The sequence below is a fragment of the Acomys minous genome, assembly GCF_964271855.1.
Source record: "Acomys minous genome assembly, chromosome: 20".
Lineage (NCBI taxonomy): Eukaryota > Metazoa > Chordata > Mammalia > Rodentia > Muridae > Acomys > Acomys minous.
The window spans coordinates 25,670,312-25,687,811 of NC_140502.1; the positions used below are offsets into that span (position 1 = coordinate 25,670,312).

At 51.1% G+C, this 17,500-nt stretch overlaps 2 protein-coding genes across 2 annotated transcripts; both read right to left on the minus strand.

Annotated features, from left to right (window-relative positions):
• Positions 1–1,162: 1,162 nt before the first annotated feature.
• ZNF566 (zinc finger protein 566) lies at positions 1,163–8,797 on the minus strand (the record flags this gene model as incomplete). The annotated part of the gene is made up of 5 exons (XM_084770509.1): positions 1,163–2,424; positions 3,723–3,868; positions 5,304–5,347; positions 7,311–7,622; positions 8,771–8,797. The coding sequence occupies 5 exons, from the start codon at positions 8,795–8,797 to the stop codon at positions 1,442–1,444; spliced, it is 1,512 nt and encodes a 503-aa protein (XP_084626635.1). The 3' UTR covers positions 1,163–1,441.
• Positions 8,798–10,248: 1,451 nt separating this feature from the next.
• LOC311591526 (uncharacterized protein) lies at positions 10,249–17,492 on the minus strand. The gene is made up of 3 exons (XM_084771252.1): positions 17,415–17,492; positions 17,118–17,238; positions 10,249–13,595 (listed from the first exon to the last, which is right to left on the minus strand). The coding sequence occupies exon 3, from the start codon at positions 13,176–13,178 to the stop codon at positions 11,967–11,969; it is 1,212 nt and encodes a 403-aa protein (XP_084627378.1). The 5' UTR covers positions 13,179–13,595; positions 17,118–17,238; positions 17,415–17,492; the 3' UTR covers positions 10,249–11,966.
• Positions 17,493–17,500: the final 8 nt, after the last annotated feature.

The window sequence follows — 17,500 nt, forward strand, 5'->3', positions numbered from 1 at the left end:
AACAAATTGGATTTGTCCTGCATGCTTTCCTTCGTCAACCTCTGATCCAAATGAACCACTAGGAGCTAAGTTTCTGTATTTGTTGTTTTGGTTTTTGGTTTTTCAAGACAGGGTCTCTCTGTGTAGCCTTGGCTGTCCTGGACTCACTTTGTAGACCAGGTTGGCCTCGAACTCACAGAGATCCATCTGCCTCTGCCTCCCGAGTGCTGGGATTGCCCTGGCTCACTTTCTGTGTTTTTTAATTGTCCGAAAAAATAAATTGTGTTGGCATACGTCTGTAATCTCAACACTTTCAAGGCAGGAGGATTGCTCAAAGTTGAGAGCAGCCTGAGCTACACAGTGAGGTCCAAGCCAGTCAGGGCTATGCAGTAAGACCTCGTCTTAAATACACGAAGTAGATGTGACAATAGATGTGACAATTAAATTTCTGATTAATTCACCATCGTTAATCATATTCCCTAAATAAAAGACAATGCCTTTCAGAGAACAGGGCCAGCCAGGACTGGGAAGCGGTCACTAACATGCGGCCTGTTGTCATCTGGCAGGCACAGCCCTGAGTGCCGTGCAACACTGAGGCCGGTGGCACAACCACTCCCACCTGACGGTGACCACGAAAGAGCAGAGCTCTAAACACCAGACAGGGCCCTGGCTGAGCATCTGTCGCCTGAAATCCCAGCCAGCACCTGGGCGTCTCGGCAGGAGTGCTGAGCTTGAGGCCAGACCGGGATACATAGGGAGACCCTGTCTCATCAAACCAAGCCGCCCGCCGGCCAGGTAGCTCAATCTGAGCACAGTGACACCCGTCTGTGGTTCTAGCTACTGTGGAGGCAAAAGTGTTAGAAAGGAGTTGCTTCCTTAGAGGTCTCTACTGGTGTTAACTTGAGTCACACTCACCGTGAGGACCTAACCGACTCTCCCCTGGGACACGCCCACTTCTATCAGGCGTGCTTTGCTTTACACTTCCTCTCTCGGAGCACTTCCTTCCTGTCTGTACTACATCCAACTCTGCAGAGGCAGGAGGATCTCTGAGTTCCAGGACAGCCTGGTCTACAGAGTGAGTTCCAGGACAGCCAGGGCCACACAGAGAAACCATGTCTTGAAAAGCCAAAAAAAGAAAATAAAAAAGAAAAAGAAAAAAAAAAAAAGAAAGCAAACCACAACGTTGTTTCTACATGAATTCTGATATTTAAGATCACAGCATTGTTTCTTTTCAGCTCTTTGCCAGACTGAATAATCTAAGCCAAAACAAATGCAAACTGTTACTGAAAGGCTCCCAGAATACACTATGTTCGTAGGGTGTTTCTCCAGTATGAATTTCCTTCGGATGAACAAGCTGTAGCCAAGCAGTAAACTGTTGCTACATTCCTCAGTCTGGAGGGATCTTAAAGACAGACGATTCTCTGGCAGCATTGGGTCTCCCAGTCCGCTTGCCCGGCTTCGCTTAGCAGCAGTATAAGTTCTGATGCTGAGGAAGCTGTGGGTCAAAGGTGAAGCTCTTCCCGCAGCCCTCGTGCGGGCAGCCTGTCTTCCCGGCGTGACTCCTGTGGTGGCTGACAAGCTGCGAGCTCTGAGAATAGGCCTTCCCACAGATCTTGCACCCGTACGGCTTCTCGCCCGTGTGGATCCTCTGGTGTCTGGTGAGGTCAGACCCCGAGCGGAAGGCCTTCTCGCACTCCCTGCACTCATACGGCTTCTCGCCCGTGTGGATCCTCTGGTGTTTAATGAGTTGTGAGCTCTGACTGAAGGCATTGCCACACTCCTTGCACTGGTATGGCTTCTCTCCCGTGTGGATCCTCTGATGCTGAGTAAAATTGGAGCCGCTGCTGAAGGCCTTCCCGCAGTCCTTACATTCGTACGGCTTCTCGCCCGTGTGGATCCTCTGATGTCGGGTAAAGTTCGAGCCGCTGCTGAAGGCCTTCCCGCAGTCCTTGCACTCGTACGGCTTCTCGCCGGTGTGGATCCTGTGATGGCGTGTGAGGTCCGAGCCACAGATGAACGTCTTCCCGCACTCCTTACACTCAAAGGGTTTCCTCCCTGTGTGGATTTTGTGGTGGTGCGTGAGGCCTGAGGGGTGCCTGAAGGCCTTCCCGCAGTCCTTGCATTCGTACGGCCTCTCGATGGCACGGAAGATTTGATGGGCAGTGAACTGTGAGCCGCGTGGATAGCGTGTCCCGTTTTCTTCACTTGCGCAGAACTCCTTTTTCTTCCTAATGATTTGCTGCAGCCAGAAGGGAGGGGACGGGCCGAGAGGACGCTCACCCAACTGTCTCTCAGGCTGGCCGGTGCACTCCCAGGCGAGGCTGAGATTAGCGCGCTGGGCGTCCTGCCTTGTGAGTTTCCTCATGATCTCCCAGTGCACTGACTCTATCTCGTAAAGTTCCTTCTTAAAAAATAATTTCTGGGCCTCACATCTTGATTCCAGGACTAAAATAAAAATACAAACGTGATCACTCACATTTTTATTATGTGAGACGTGAAAACTGTATTAGATGTGACATAAACATAGGAGGGAGATCTATGTTGATTTTTGAAAACCAGCTGAGGGCCAGCTGGGTGCAATGGCTAAACACCCAGGTATATAACTACACTATCAGCGCTCAGGAAGTTGAGGCAGGAGGATTGGGAGTTCGAAGTTATCCTAAGTTTGAAGCTACTCTGCGTTTTATGAGACTGTGTGATCTGGAGAGATGGCTCAGCAGTTAAGAGCACTGGCTGCTCTTCCAGAGGACCAGGTTCAATTCCTAGTACCCACACGGCATCTGTCTGTAGTTCTACGAGATCTGGCACCTTCACACAGATATATAAATGCAGGCAAAACACCAAAGCATACAAAAATTAAATAAATCTTATTTAAGAAAAAAATTGTGCTGGGTGGTGGTGGCACCAGCACTCGGAAGGCAGAGGCAGGTGGATCGCTGTGAGTTCGAGGCCAGCCTGGTGTACAGAGTGAGTTCCAGGACAGCAGGGCTACAGAGAGACCTTGTCTCGAAAACCAAGCAAGCAAAACAAAGAAGGAAACAAGGACGACTGGCTCAGTCAGTGGCGCAAGGCTGGCTTAGCAGGCACGGGCAAGGCTCAGAATGCATTCTGTAACTCAGGCAGCTTTCTCTTTCTCCCCCTTTTAGGTTTTTGTTTTGTTTTTGGTTTTTTGGTTTTTTAAGACAGAGTTTCTCTGTGTAACCTTGACTGTCCTGGACTCCCTTTGTAGACCAGGCTGGTCTCGAACTCACAGTGATCTGCCTGCCTCTGCCTCCCCAGTGCTGGGATTAAAGGCGTGCACCACCATGCCTGGCCCCTTTTCAGGTTTTTAAAGGCAGCCTCTCACTGTAGCCCTGGCTGGCCTAGAACTCAGAGATCCATCTGCCTCTTTCTCCCAAGTGCTGGCATTTCAAGAATGCGCCACCATGCTCTCGACTATTTTTGGCTCTTCTTTTATTTTTACTTTTTGAGATAGGGTCTCATTTTGTAGCCTAGGTTGGCCTAGAACTGGTTGCTATCCTCCTGCCTCAGCCTCCCAAGCGCTATGGTAGCAGGCATGAGCCGCCATACTGTGCAGCTTCCTGTTTCTAACTCTACAAAGTTTGAAACTCTCTGTGGGACTAGGGTGTAGAACTCCGGCGGTTTTTTTTCCAAAGGCAAGTGAGCACCTCCCACTTGGAAGAAAGGAGGAGGCCGATCTACCCCAGGGCAAGCCAGGGGTGAGCACGGACACGTGTCCTTACCCATGGACAGCAGGTGGCTGCAGTTCTCCAGCATGACGTCTCTGTACAGGTCCCTCTGCTCCTCAGTCAGGCACTGCCACTCCTCCTCAGAGAACTCGACGTACACATCACGGAAGAGCACTGACACCTGGAGGGACAACCACGTGCTGCAGACAAAGCCGTGTGGGGTTCATGAATTCCTCTGCTCCCCACATGAAGCTGGGACAGCACGGAGCTGAGCTGGGGGGACTTCTGAATTCAGGGACCGATTTATACAAAGCCTCCTGGTGTTCTCAGCACACGGCCCTCTTCTCAGACAGCGAAGAGTAAAATTCCCGGATGGAAGAGACAGGCAGGGCATTAGAAGCATCCAGAAAGACACATCAAGGAGTGGGGGGGAGGCGATGGCAGTGGGACTCTTAGCACCTCTGAACACAGTGACAGCAGCTGTTCACTATCCTGTGGAGAAGAATAAACTCCCTTCCGTTCTGTGCACAAGGATGCAAAGAAACCACTGGCGGCCCACCAGAAGAGGCCATGGGGTGCAGCGACCAGCCGAAACCAACGGGAGAATGTCAGAGGGAAGTCCAGGGGTACAGTAGAAGTTTCAGGACAATGGTGGCATCCTAGGGCGTAGCCAGGTCAGATGGCAACACACACACAGGGTCGGGGAGGGACTCTCTGTGTCCAAAAGACCAGATAAGAGACGCGCTGACCGGGGCTGGAGGGACGGCTCGGCAGTTAATGGTACCTGGCGCTCTTTGCAGAGGAGGTGACTTTGGTTCTGAGAACCCACAACCATCTGTGACCGAGTTTGAGGGGATCCAGCGCCCCCCTCTGGCCTCCACAGGGCTGTACACACACGGTTCTGATACAGGCTGGGGGAGGGAGCGATGTTGGCAAGTGAAATAAAATATTTTTTTAAAAAATGGTCACAAATTCAGTGATTGACCTGTGGTAATGACATGACTGAACTTGGGGGTCACAGCCTGCGCCCCAAGCCAGGTTCAGCCACCCGCCTCAATAAGCGAATTAAAGGAGCCGCATTAATAGCGGAAAGTAGAGCCTCCTAAGTGCCAGAATTTAACGCGTGTGCCGCCACGCTCTGTTGTGAGCCTTTAACCTGTAACAGCTGGGCCGTCTCTCCAGCCCCTGAAGCATTTTCAACTTGTCTAGCAGAGCCCAGCTCCTTTAGAGCAGTGGTTCTCACCCCCTTTGGGTATAGCCCAATTCTTTCACAGGGTCAGCTTAGGCCATTAGAAAACACAGATATTTATATTATAACTCATCACTGTAGCAAAATTACAGTTAGGTAGGAAAGAGGTAATTTTATGGATTTGGGTCACCATGACCTGAGGGTCACGGCGTTAGGAAGACCGAGAACCACTGCCTTAGGATGTGGCGCTCTGCTCAACACAGCGAGGGGCCCTACCGTGACTGCACACCCACTGCAAGCAGACACACAACACGGGCTCTGCCTGTAACTAAACTGAAGTTTCCTCCTCGTTAAACACCAAAAAGGCATCAAGACGAAGGGGACGTTCATCTGTACTCCAGACAAAAAAGACTCTATATGTGAATACAAAAAGAGCTGCGCCTCACCTGAGCCATGGCTCCGACAGGCACAGTCCCTCTCCGCGGCTCTTCTGGAACAGACAAAGAAAACAGTGAGACCCGCTTGACTCAGCTCCCACTACCTCACTCCCCATGGACTCACACCACACACACACACACACACACACACACACAAAGGGGTGAGCGTGGGGAGGACGGACAAATCTCTCAACATCTCTAACTTCAGAGAGCCAGCCTCGGGAACGGTCTGGGCCAGGTGGCACAGGTGCACGTGAGCAAGCACACACACACACACACACACACACACACACACACACACACAGATACAGGGTCCTTTTCCAAACTACAGTGTGACAGCACACGCCTGAAATCCCAGCATGACACTGAGGCAGTAACATTGCCAAGGTGGGAGGACAGCCAGGCCTACATAAACACTGGCTCATCTCTCTCTCCAAAGATCCATCTCCCTCTGCCTCCAGACTTTTGCTGGAATCAAAGGTCTGCTCAACCACACACACGGTTTAAAAGTAATTTTTTCCCCCGAGACAGGGTTTCTCTGTGTAGCCTTGGCTGTCCTGGACTCGCTTTGTAGACCAGGCTGGCTTCGAACTCACAGCGATCCACCTGCCTCTGTCTCCCGAATGCTGGGATTAAAGGCACTTACAAGCTCTGTAAGTGCATCCACTCTGGCGTATCTTGCACCAGTTAGCAGAGAGGAACACAGGACTCGTGCCTGCACTGGTGGAAACTGAAGCTCCTGTACCCTACTGTAGAAGTAATTAAAGTCCGGCATGGTGGCACACGCCTTTAATCCCAGCACTCACGAGGTAGGGGCAGGCGGATCGCTGTGAGTTCGAGGCCAGCCTGGTCTAGATAATAAGTTCCAAGCCAGCCAGGGCTACACAGTGACAAAGGAAGGAAAGAAAGAAAGGAGGGAAGAAAGGATGAAAGTAAAAACAGCCAAGGCAGTTTGTTTATGAGATTAAAAATTATTAAGTACTAGGAGGCGAGATGAGTAAGTGCCGTACACTTCAGATCCTGGAAGTTACCAAACAGCACAAAGACTCAGTTAGCAACCACACAGGTGTACGAACCAGCACAGTAAGACACAACAGGGGAGCATGACAGCGCGCACATGAACTTCTAAGATGAGGGAGGGAAAACTAAAGAACCAGGCACGCAAGAGCTGCACACGCACACATGCACACGCACGCACACGCACACACCAAAGACTCACAATACCTACCCTACGGGGGTGGGGGGGGGGCTCAAAAGGTAAGTAGTTTAACCACACGGAATTTACGAGCACAGAATAAATTCACAGGCGTTTTCCCACCTGTACTGTGCAGCACAGGGTGGCACAGTCGCACACACGCACGCACGCCACTGCGGGGACAGAACACTCCCACCAGCCACACACACACACCCACACACGCACACACACACACACACCACACACACACACACCCCACACGCACACACGCACACACCTAACACACACGCACACACCCCCACACACACACACACCACACACACACACCTCACACACACGCACACACACACACACACACCACACACCTCACACACACACCACACACGCAAACGCACACACCACACACACACACCCCACACACACACACTCACACACACACACACCCCACACACACACTCACACACACACACCACACACACACACGCACACACCCCACACACACACTCACACACACACCACACACACACACGCACACGCACACACCCCACACACACACTCACACACACACACACACACCACACACACGCACACACCACACACACACACCCCACACACACACTCACACACACACACACCACACACACACACCTCACACACACACACCTCACACACACGCACACACACACCCCCACACACACACCTCACACACACGCACACACACACGCACACACACGCACCAACGCCGCCCGCCCTCACTGCTCACCGAGGGGCGGCGCCCACCATCCCCGCCGCCGCCGCGCTCACCGGGATCGGGTGCTCACCGCCACGTCCCGCCCCCTCGCCGCTCGCACGGCTCCGACCTCAGCTCCCGCCGCCGCCGCACAGAGCCCCGGGCGCCACGCTCGCCCCGCCCTCCTCCCGGGGCTCCGCACCCCAGGCCCTGCCCCTCCCGGGTCCCCGAGCCCCGCGAGCCTCCGCCGCCGCACTTCGGCAGCACTTGCCCGCCCGGCGCCGAGGTCCCGCCGGCGCGCGACTTCCCCCGCCCCAACCCCCGCGAGAAGCCGAGGGCGCTTCTGGGAAACGTAGTCCGAGACGCCGCGCGGGACAAGATGGCTTCCCGATGGGCGGGGTTTCTATGAGGGTTTCGGTGGGGGGGCGTGGCCTAAGAGGACAGCACCTGTCATTGGAAATGCACTCCTCAGAATTCAGCCTCCGCCCCTGCCTGTTTAAAAAAAAAAAAAATAAAGGCCGGGCGTGGTGGCGCACGCCTTTAATCCCAGCACTCGGGAGGCAGAGGCAGGCGGATCGCTGTGAGTTCGAGGCCAGCCTGGTCTACAAAGCGGGTCCAGGACAGCCAGGGCTACACAGAGAGACCCTGTCTCAGAAAAAAAAAAAAAAGAAGCTAACTATAAGCAAATAGAAGTCTCCATGTCACTACTCCAGGCTGGAGAAGACACATATAAAATCCATAAGGTTATAGTTGGCACCCAACATGTGTGTGTGCCTGAGTGTGTGTGGGCACTACATATGTGCCTTTCTGATCCTGTGGCTTTGGGTCTTCTCTAGCTCAGCTAACTCTTATTTGTACACGAATCTATCAGAGACGGGATTTTATCTGGAATAGGAGTTAATAGGAGTTAATAGTTGTGAGCCACCATGTAGGCACTGGGGACCAAACCCAGGTCCTCTTAAAAGAGCAGTAAGTCGCTCTTAGCCATCTCTGGAAGAGCTTTTGGTTCTATTATTCTTTAAATGGCATTTTTAGGTTCTCAACATGGCCGTTAACAATAATAATTTTACTTAGTCTTTTCCAGTCTGGAATTAGGCACATCTTAATCTTTCTTTTTGTTGTTTTTGTTCTTTTGTTTTTCTTTTTTTTTTTTTTTAAGATTTATTTATTATTATGTACACAGTGCTCCGCCTGCATGTACACCTGCAGGCCAGAAGAGGACATCAGATCACATTGTAGATGGTTGTGAGCCACCATGTGGTTGCTGGGAATTGAACTCAGGACCTCTGGAAGAGCAGGCGGCGCTCTTAACCACTGAGCCGTCTCTCCAGCCCCCTGTTCTTTTGTTTTTCAAGACAGGGTTTCTCTGTATAGCACTGGCTGTCCTGGAACTCAGAGATCCCCAGCACCACCACGCTGCCCAGTGCTGGGATTGAAGGTGCGCACCTCCACCACGCAGCTTAAGTGTCAGAGTCTATCCCTCCTTGACAAGGGGCTGTCTCCGTCCTCCCCACTTTTCACTTGACCAATCTTAGTAATTCATAAAATTACGCCAGAGCCAGCCTTGGTGCCTGGCATTTTCCCTCAGGCACATAGGTACCGGAGTGGTAAGGAAGAGCGGCCTGTGTGGTGGTGCGTGGCCGCAGTCTCAACCCTAGAGAGGCTGAGGCTGAGCCTTGTGACTTGGCGGCTGGCCTGCCTACACGCCAACAGTCCCTCCGGAAGAACAACCAACCATCGTGGGACGGGAGAGACCGCCACAAAAGCAACGCACTGAAGTCAGTGGCACTTCCCAATGGTATGGATGTTTATCCTCCTACAAATGTGTTTGGGTTTTAATCTCCAAAAGCAAGTGCGGAAAAACTGAACCACAGCCAGGCGTAGTGACGCACGCCTCTTCTCCCAGCCCTCAGGAGGCAGAGGGATGCGGATCTCTGCGAGTTTGTAACCAGCCTGGTTTGCACGGTAAGTTCCGGGTCATCTAGGGCTGCGTAATGAACTTGTCTGGCCTCCTGAAGGGACGAATACACTGCCTGGAAAGCGGGTTAAGGCTGCAAGCTCCACTCCCTCATGTGTGAGCACCGAGTTGGTCTTCTGCTACGTTGCTTTTTTTGTTTTTTGGGTTTTTTGTTTGGTTGGTTGGTCTCTCTGTGTAGCCCTGGCTGTCCTGGACTCACTTTGTAGACCAGGCTGGCCTCGAACTCACAGCGATCCGCCTGCCTCTGCCTCCCGAGTGCTGGGATTAAAGACGTGCATTGCTGTGCTTGGCTATGGTTCAATTCTTCACACTTGCTTTTGGAGATTAAAACTCAAACCATTACAGACGGCTGTGAGCCACCATGTGGCTATTAGTCTGCGTCCAGTTGATAGATGGAAACCACACAGCAACAGTGATTTACTTAACTATGGCTCCAAAGGCCAAGAGTATTGATGCCAAAGCGAAGATGTAGTTCCTTTACTTGAAGACATGGATGTCCTCAAAGGGGACGGGGGGAGCCATATAGTGAGGTTACTGGGCCACTGTGCTGGGTAAAAGGCGGCTGCTAGAGCCGGGCGGTGGTGGCGTAAGCCTTCAATTCCAACACTCGGGAGGCAGAGGCCAAGTGGAGTCTGAGTTTGAGGCCAGCGGGGGCAACAGAGTTGAGTTCCAGGACACAGAGAAACCTTGTTTCGAAAAAAAAGAAAAGAAAGAAAAAGAAAAATGTTGCTGTTAGACCCTTGTACTGTGGTGCTTATTAACGTCCTCACAGGTATGTATGTATCTCATGTATCTTTCATATACATCTGTTTAAGAAAAATAACAAAGAATACATGTTGCCACAACATGGAACTATCAATGTGTTCCATCTATTTGGAACCTTTCTTTGTAATGAAAAGTAACTATTTAAACATAAAACAGAAGCAGCTTGTGATTACCCTGCCTTGTCAGGTCTCATCTCTGCAGAGCTACAGCAGTAACCGCTTTCCCCTAACGCCTGTCCCCTCCCAACTCTAGTTTCAGAGGAAAGTTTCCAGTAACCAACACTCAGTACAGAGATGCTAAGTTGGTTTTATTCAAGAATTTACACAGAGCCATCACAACATACCCATCGTCTCCGCTTTCGTCAGACCGATGCAATTCTTTTGCTGTGAACACACAGACTGGACCTGCCGTCCTTGGCTGCTAGAGCACATGGCTGCATGACTGCTGAAGTTCGGTCACCTATTTCAGAAGCAACAAACATGGGCGCCCGTCTTTCGTTACCAAAATCCCTGCTGCGGTGAGCAGGCTAACTGGTACACGACTCGCTACGTAAGCACATCAGCTCCTTGAGGAGAAGAATTGCTCAAGGATACTCGCAGAGGATTCTAGAACTCCAAGGTCTCAGAAACCATCCTCTCAGGAAGTCCTCACACAAGGCTTTGCTTTCTGCAAAGACACTGGAATTCCTAAGAACTACTTTAATGAATGGCATCAGAGCCCTGTTGTCTTTCCACTCAGAGCCAATTATCCTGAGATGGTTTTAAAGTCATCCGTGATTCTCCCACTGATGTACGATGCTGCCACAAGCAACTGCCATGAATTCATTCATGGTTCCAGATTCAACAGCCTGTTCTGACCTCAAGGTTATACAATTCTTTATTTCTTTTTTAATTTGGTTTTTCTTTCTTTCCTTCTTTCTTTTTTTTTTTTTTTTTTTTTTTGGTTTTCGAGACAGGGTCTCTCTGTGTAACCTTGGCTGTCCTGGACTCCCTTTGTAGACCAGGCTGGCCTCGAACTCACAGCGATCCTCCTGCCTCTGCCTCCCAAGTGCTGGGATTAAAGGTGTGCACCACCACTCCTGGCTTAAATTTGGTTTTTCGAGACAGGGTCTCTCTGTGTAGCCTTGGCTGTCCTGGACTCGCTTTGTAGACCAGGCTGGCCTCGAACTCACAGAGATCCACCTGCCTCTGACACCCGAGTGCTGGGATAAAAAGCATGTGCCGCTGCACCTAGCTAAGTTTATACAATTCTATCAACAAAGGCCTTTGAGTTGGTATGGAATGCTGTAATCCCAGCATTGGGTGGTCGAGTTAGGATCACCAGAAATGTAAGGCTAACTCGAGCCACGAGGTGAGTGTAAGGTCATCCTGAGCTATGTCCATAGGGAGACCCTGTCCTAAAGCGCCTTCTTTGAAAAAAACGAGTTCTACAAATTACCCATGTATCAAAGCATATATCAAAAATATTTTTGTCTCTTACTTTCAAACCTTTATATTGCTTATATTATCTTAATACGCTTGATAAGCTAAGACTATCCTAACTGGAGTGGCTAAGAAGGGTCCTAAAAATTATAGTGCTGATAATATTTATTGTGAGAGTCTCCTAAGTATATAATACTGTGATATATCTTTTTAAATATCTTTATATTTTAAGTTTTAAGTCACTACCGAAGGATTTCCTACATTGGCATAACTTTATGGGTCTTTTTGTTTTGTTTTGTTTTGTTTTGTTTTTCGAGACAGGGTTTCTCTGTGTAGCCTTGGCTGTCCTGGACTCACTTTGTAGACCAGGCTGGCCTCGAACTCACAGCGATCCACCTGCCTCTGCCTCCCGAGTGCTGGGATTAAAGGCGTGTGCCACCACCGCCCGGCACACTGGCGTTAACTTTAAATGTGAGACGAATCTCCTGATATATATTACTAATCATACATTCTGCGCAAGCATTCCTACACCTAAGGCGTCCGCAGGGTTGTTGTGGTTTTGTTTGTTTGTTTGTTTGTTTGTTTAGTGAACATGAATTCTCTGGTGTCGGACGTGGTGTGACTTCTGGCTGAAGGCCTTGCCACACTCGCCGCACTGGTACGGCTTCTCACCGGTGTGGATCCTCATGTGCAAAGCCAGGGTGGAGAACTGCGAGAAGGCCTTCCCGCACTCGGTGCAGCCGTACGGCTTCTCGCCCGTGTGGCTCCTCATGTGCACGGTGAGGGACGAGCTCTGGCAGAAGGCCTTGCCGCACACCTTGCACTCGTAGGGCTTGTCGCCCGTGTGGATCCTCACGTGCACGATGAGCGACGTGATGCGGGAGAAGGCCTTGCCGCACTTGTGGCACTCGTAGGGCTTCTCGCCCGTGTGGATGTTGTGGTGCTTGAGGAGGTACTGCCTCTGCCTGAAGATGGTGCCGCACTCGTTGCACTTGTAGGGCTTCTCCCCGGCGTGAACCTTCTCGTGCTCCGTGAGGTTGGACTTGCCGCTGAAGGCCTTGCCGCACTCCTTGCACGCGTACGGCTTCTCCCCGGTGTGGCTCCTCCGGTGTCGGATGAGGCTCGACTTCTGGATGAAGGCCTTGCCGCACCCTTCGCACGCGTACGGCCGCTCCCCGGTGTGGATCCTCCGGTGTATGACGAGGTTCTCTTTCTGGCTGAAGGCTTTGCCACACTCGTCGCACCTAAAGGGCTTCTTCCCGCTGTGGGTGTGCTGGTGTTTGGCGAGGTACTGCCTCTGGCTGAAGGCTCGTCCACACTGGCCGCACGCGAACGGCTTCTCCCCGGCGCGCACCTGCTGCTGCTCTTGGAGACAGGACGCGCCGCCGCCGAGAGCCTCCCCGCGCTCCGGGCGCGCAAACGGCTCCTTGCCCGCGCCGGCCTCGCCGGGATCGGATGTTTTCTCACACTCGCGGGCTTCCTCCGCGGCGGAGGCGTTGGGCTGTTTCTGATGAGAAAGGCGGTGTCCCCTCCGGCTGGCCGCTGCCCCGCAGTTCCCGCAGGCGGGCGGCTTCCTCCGCGCGCGGCGGCTTCTCAGGCGGAGAGGGAGGGACGAGCCTGGGGGAAACTCCCTGCCACACTCGGCGCAAGCGCGTGCTTCCTCCCCACCGTGCGCCGCCTCAGGCTCTGCAGAGCTCGGTCTCAGGCTGAAGCTTTTCCCGCATTGGTGAAGTTTCTCTCCGGGATCAAGGTCGTCACGCGGGGGACCTGGCGCAGGCTGGAGACTCTCCAGCATCCTCTTACGCGCAGAGCTGCCCTCCTAGCAGGGTCCTGAGCGAGGGTGGAGGCTTCGCCCACGCGCTCGCCACCCACATACAGTTTCTCTCCACAAGTGTCCACTGTAGCCAACTACGCAACGGGAGACTTTCCGCGCGAGTAGCTGGCGCCGTGGTGGTTACCGGGAGGGGCTGGGAAACCAGCGCTGTCCTTGTATTGTCAGTGTGGGCACATTTACAGTTCAGCGTCTCTCCAACGGAGCCGCACATACAGGAGAGACGGCTCGTGAAAAACCAACGTCTCTGCCCAGAGGAAATGCTCTGTTTCCTAGGTTTTCCGGTTTGCTCTTAGTCTATTTCAATAAAGAAACATGAGGCTTAAGTCGCAAGTCCTTCACCCTGGGTCCGTATCAGTGCATACACTCCAGAGGCCGCTTCTAAAAGAGAAAAAAAAAAAGTCACTAAAAAAATTTAACAAGGGTACAAATGCTGGCGTCTAGAACGTCGTAAGGCATCCAGTAAGTTAGCTGGTCCCTTCTCATCAACATCCTCGGCGACCTGCGACTTCTCCCATTTTTGCTAGTAAAATGAAGTAATGTGCTATTGAAGAAAGACTGTTTAAGCCGGGCGGTTGTGGCGCACGCCGTTAGTCCCAGCACTCGGGAGGCAGAGGCAGGAGGATCGCTGTGAGTTCGAGGCCAGCCTGGTCTACAATGCGAGTCCAGGACAGCCAAGGCTACCCTGTCTCAGAAAGAAACCAAGGGGGTTGGAGGAAGGTGTTTAAGTTACACATGGTAGGTCACACTTATAATCCTAGAACTTGGGACACTGAGGCAGAGGACTGTCCTATTAGTTTAGGGCCAACATGGAATTCCAGGCCAGCTTGGCTAGAGATGAGACTCTGCCTTAAAAAAACAAGTCAAAATAAAGCAAAAGATTAAAAACAACTAAACTACTGAATGCAGAGGAATTTTCAGGAAGCAACATGGCTGGATCCAAAGACCATCTATGTCCGTGTGATCCGGCTGGAACACAGACCCGCCCTTAGTACACACAATATGACTTCTAATGGAGGGGTAGGCAAAGTGATGAACCAGAGAGAGATCTGACAGAATGGAGTAAGGCCCAAGAACAGCACAGGAAAGAGGGCAAGGCATTCAGATCAGTTCAGTAAGTTCAGCTGAGTAGAGCTGAGTGCAGTTCAAACAGCTGAGAGGCAGTTGGTGGCAGTTCAGTTGGTGACAGGACAAAAAAAAAGAGCACTACATTTGTCTCAATACAGGAGATGGGGAAATAGAAGGCAGGAGGATCGCTGTGAGTTCGAGGCCAGCCTGGTCTACAAAGCAAGTCCAGGACAGCCAAGGCTACACAGAGTGGACTCACTTTGTAGACCAGGCTGGCCTTGAACACACAGTGATCCACCTACCTCTGCCTCCCGAGTGCTGGGATTAAAGGCGGGCGCCACCATGCCCGGCTCGCTAGCAACCATCTTTAACTGCAATCCTAGAGGATCCAATGTCATCTTCCGGCCTCTGTGAGCACCACATGCATGTGGTACAGAGACATAACACCCACACACATAGAATGAAAATCAATAAAACAAAATAGAGGTTAAGAGCACTGCCTGCTCTCCCAGAGGTCCTGAGTTCAATTCCCAGCAACCACATGGTGGCTCACAGCCATCTATAGTGAGATCTGGCGCCCTCTTGTGGCCTGCAGGTGTACATGCAGTCAGAGCACTGTATACATAATAATAAATAAATAAATCTTTAAAAAAATAAATAATAAAAAAACAAGAAAGCAAAAAGGTTATAGAGGATCTTCTTCTGCAGAGCTGGCTCAGTGGTTAAGACTGAGGACCTAAGTTTGGTACCCAGAACAAATACGGTGGCTCAGTACATCTGGTAATTCCAGATACAAGGGATTTGACATCGTCTTCTGACCACAAGACACCAGAAATGCATGTGGTGCTCATATATACAAGCAGGCAAAAATAAAATAAAAACCTATTATATGTACATATTTTTGTTTGTTTGTTTTTCTTTTTTTAATATTTATTTATTATTATATACAGTGCTCTGCCTGCATGTACACCCGCAGGCCAGAAGAGGGCGCCAGATCTCACTATAGATGGCTGTGAGCCACCATGTGGTTGCTGGGAATTGAACACAGGACCCCTGGAAGAGCAGACAGTGCTCTTAAGCGCTGAGCGGTCTCTCCAGCCCGTTTGTTTGTTTTTCAAAACAGGGTTTCTCTATGTAACCCTGACTGTCCTAGACTCACTTTACAGTCCAGGCTGTCCTTGAGCGCACAGAGATCCGTCCGCTTCTGCCTCCCGAGTGCTGGGATTACAGGCGTGCGCCACCACTGCCCGGCTATATTTTAATTTCTGAGAAAACACATCCAAGGGCTTCGCCTTGAAAAAGTTAGGGATTCAATCCCCAACGAGGCCAAATGCAAAACAAAAACAGGTTTTTAAAAAGTCATCAAACATGAGCCATATAAACAAAAAGCCACACACGGTAGCATCCAGCTGTTACATAGAGGAGAGGCTAGAGACGAGTGAATCCCTGAGGCTCACGGACCAAGGCCAAGGCCAGTGGGTTCCGCGATCAGTGAGAGCCCCTGGCTCGTGTGAGACAGAACTGACCTCTTCCCTTTATGCCCCCAGCTACATACACATGCACACGTAAGTTCATGAGCACTTATGCACATATCCATGTGAGCGTGTACACACACACACGCACACACACACATGCACGCCTGCGAAATTGTTTACTTTTTCACTTTATTGAAAACCGTGTTAAGGGGCTGGAGAAGCAAGCTCAGCAGTTAAAAGCTGTCCTTACTGCTCTTCCAGAAGGCATGACTTTGGTTGCCAGCGGCCACAACGGGCTGCTCACCACTGCTTGTAAAACCAGATGCAGGGGCCGGGCAGTGGTGGCCCACGCCTTTAATCCCAGCACTCGGGAGGCAGAGGCAGGAGGATCGCTGCGAGTTCGAGGCCAGCCTGGTCTACGAAGTGAGTCCAGGACAGTCAGGGCTTAAGATAGATAGATACAGATTGATAGGCAGGCAGGCAGATTTGCGGTGTGTGAGCCATAATGCCTTTGACCCCAGCACTTAGGAAGCAGAGCCCAGCCTGTGAGCTCCAGGACGGCTAGGACTATGAGGAGAGACTCTGTTGTTGTTGTTGTTGTTTTTAAAGGATGGCAAAAATACTAAGGAGAAAGTCTGTACATTGGTATGGGGGAAATGTGGAACAAATTAAAACTTAACTTGTCAAAGAGCCTTGAGCCATAGACAAACCTGTGTGCCAAGTAGCTTCCATGACCCCCCTGCGCCAAAGGTGGGACAACTACATGGCTGATTCTGTCCCGTCTGCAGCAGTGGAAATCGCCTTCCCAGGACTAGTCCGCAAATTAGGGATTACTCAAAAAATAGTTCAACCGAAAGGTTCTCCCAAGTACTAATGCCTACTGATGCGTTGGCACCAGATAACAAGTTTTAGGGAATCTTCCTTCAAATATATTTTTCCCCCAAAGGAATGCTGGTTTCACTTTCTACTGCATTATAGATTTGTTTCAATTTTTTAAAATCACTTTTAAAACTACTCACTCTATTTATCCTTCCCCCCTTTCCTGTTTTCCAGAAAACTGCGGTTTTTTTCCTTTTAAAATGCGTGTTCTCACAAACTTGAAACCAGTGCCGTCGCATCCTCACACGTATGCATGCTCACCCCACCCGCAAACCCACCCCGGGTTTCTAGTCTCCCCAGCCCCCATCCACGCGAGTTCTCCCCGCTGTCACGCAGGCGATTCTCCACCTCCAGGCATCCTCGCCCTTGCAGGAGGGTAAACCTTCCCCTACAGCTATTTTGACCCGACACAGCCCTGGAAAACCCTAGCCCTACAGACGCTCTACCCTCCCCGCCCCGACCCCCCAAAATAAAAACTCACCCAGACAAAGGCGACGGTGGAGAGCCACGAAGCCTGCGCCTGCGCACTCCTTCAGTGAGCTAGCACTCCCAGAGGTCTCTGCCCAACAAGCTCTCAACTAGTGGATGGATCTTTTTCCATTCTGCATTAAAAAAAAAAAAAGAAAAAAAAAAAAGAATGTGGACTACATTTCCCAGAATTCTCAGGGGGCTACCCTTAATTCCGCCCCCCCCGCGAACTTTTCCCCAGTGGTCTCCCTGGTAAGGGCAAAAGACTAAGAGACCGGGACTCAGATACTAGCGCTTTAAACTGTGTTACCAGGATGGACCGCAGTGTGTGACGAAGGTGTGCAATCAACGCAGCTCAAACTCACTGAATAGGTTTTATGGGCCTCCAGGGCCTGG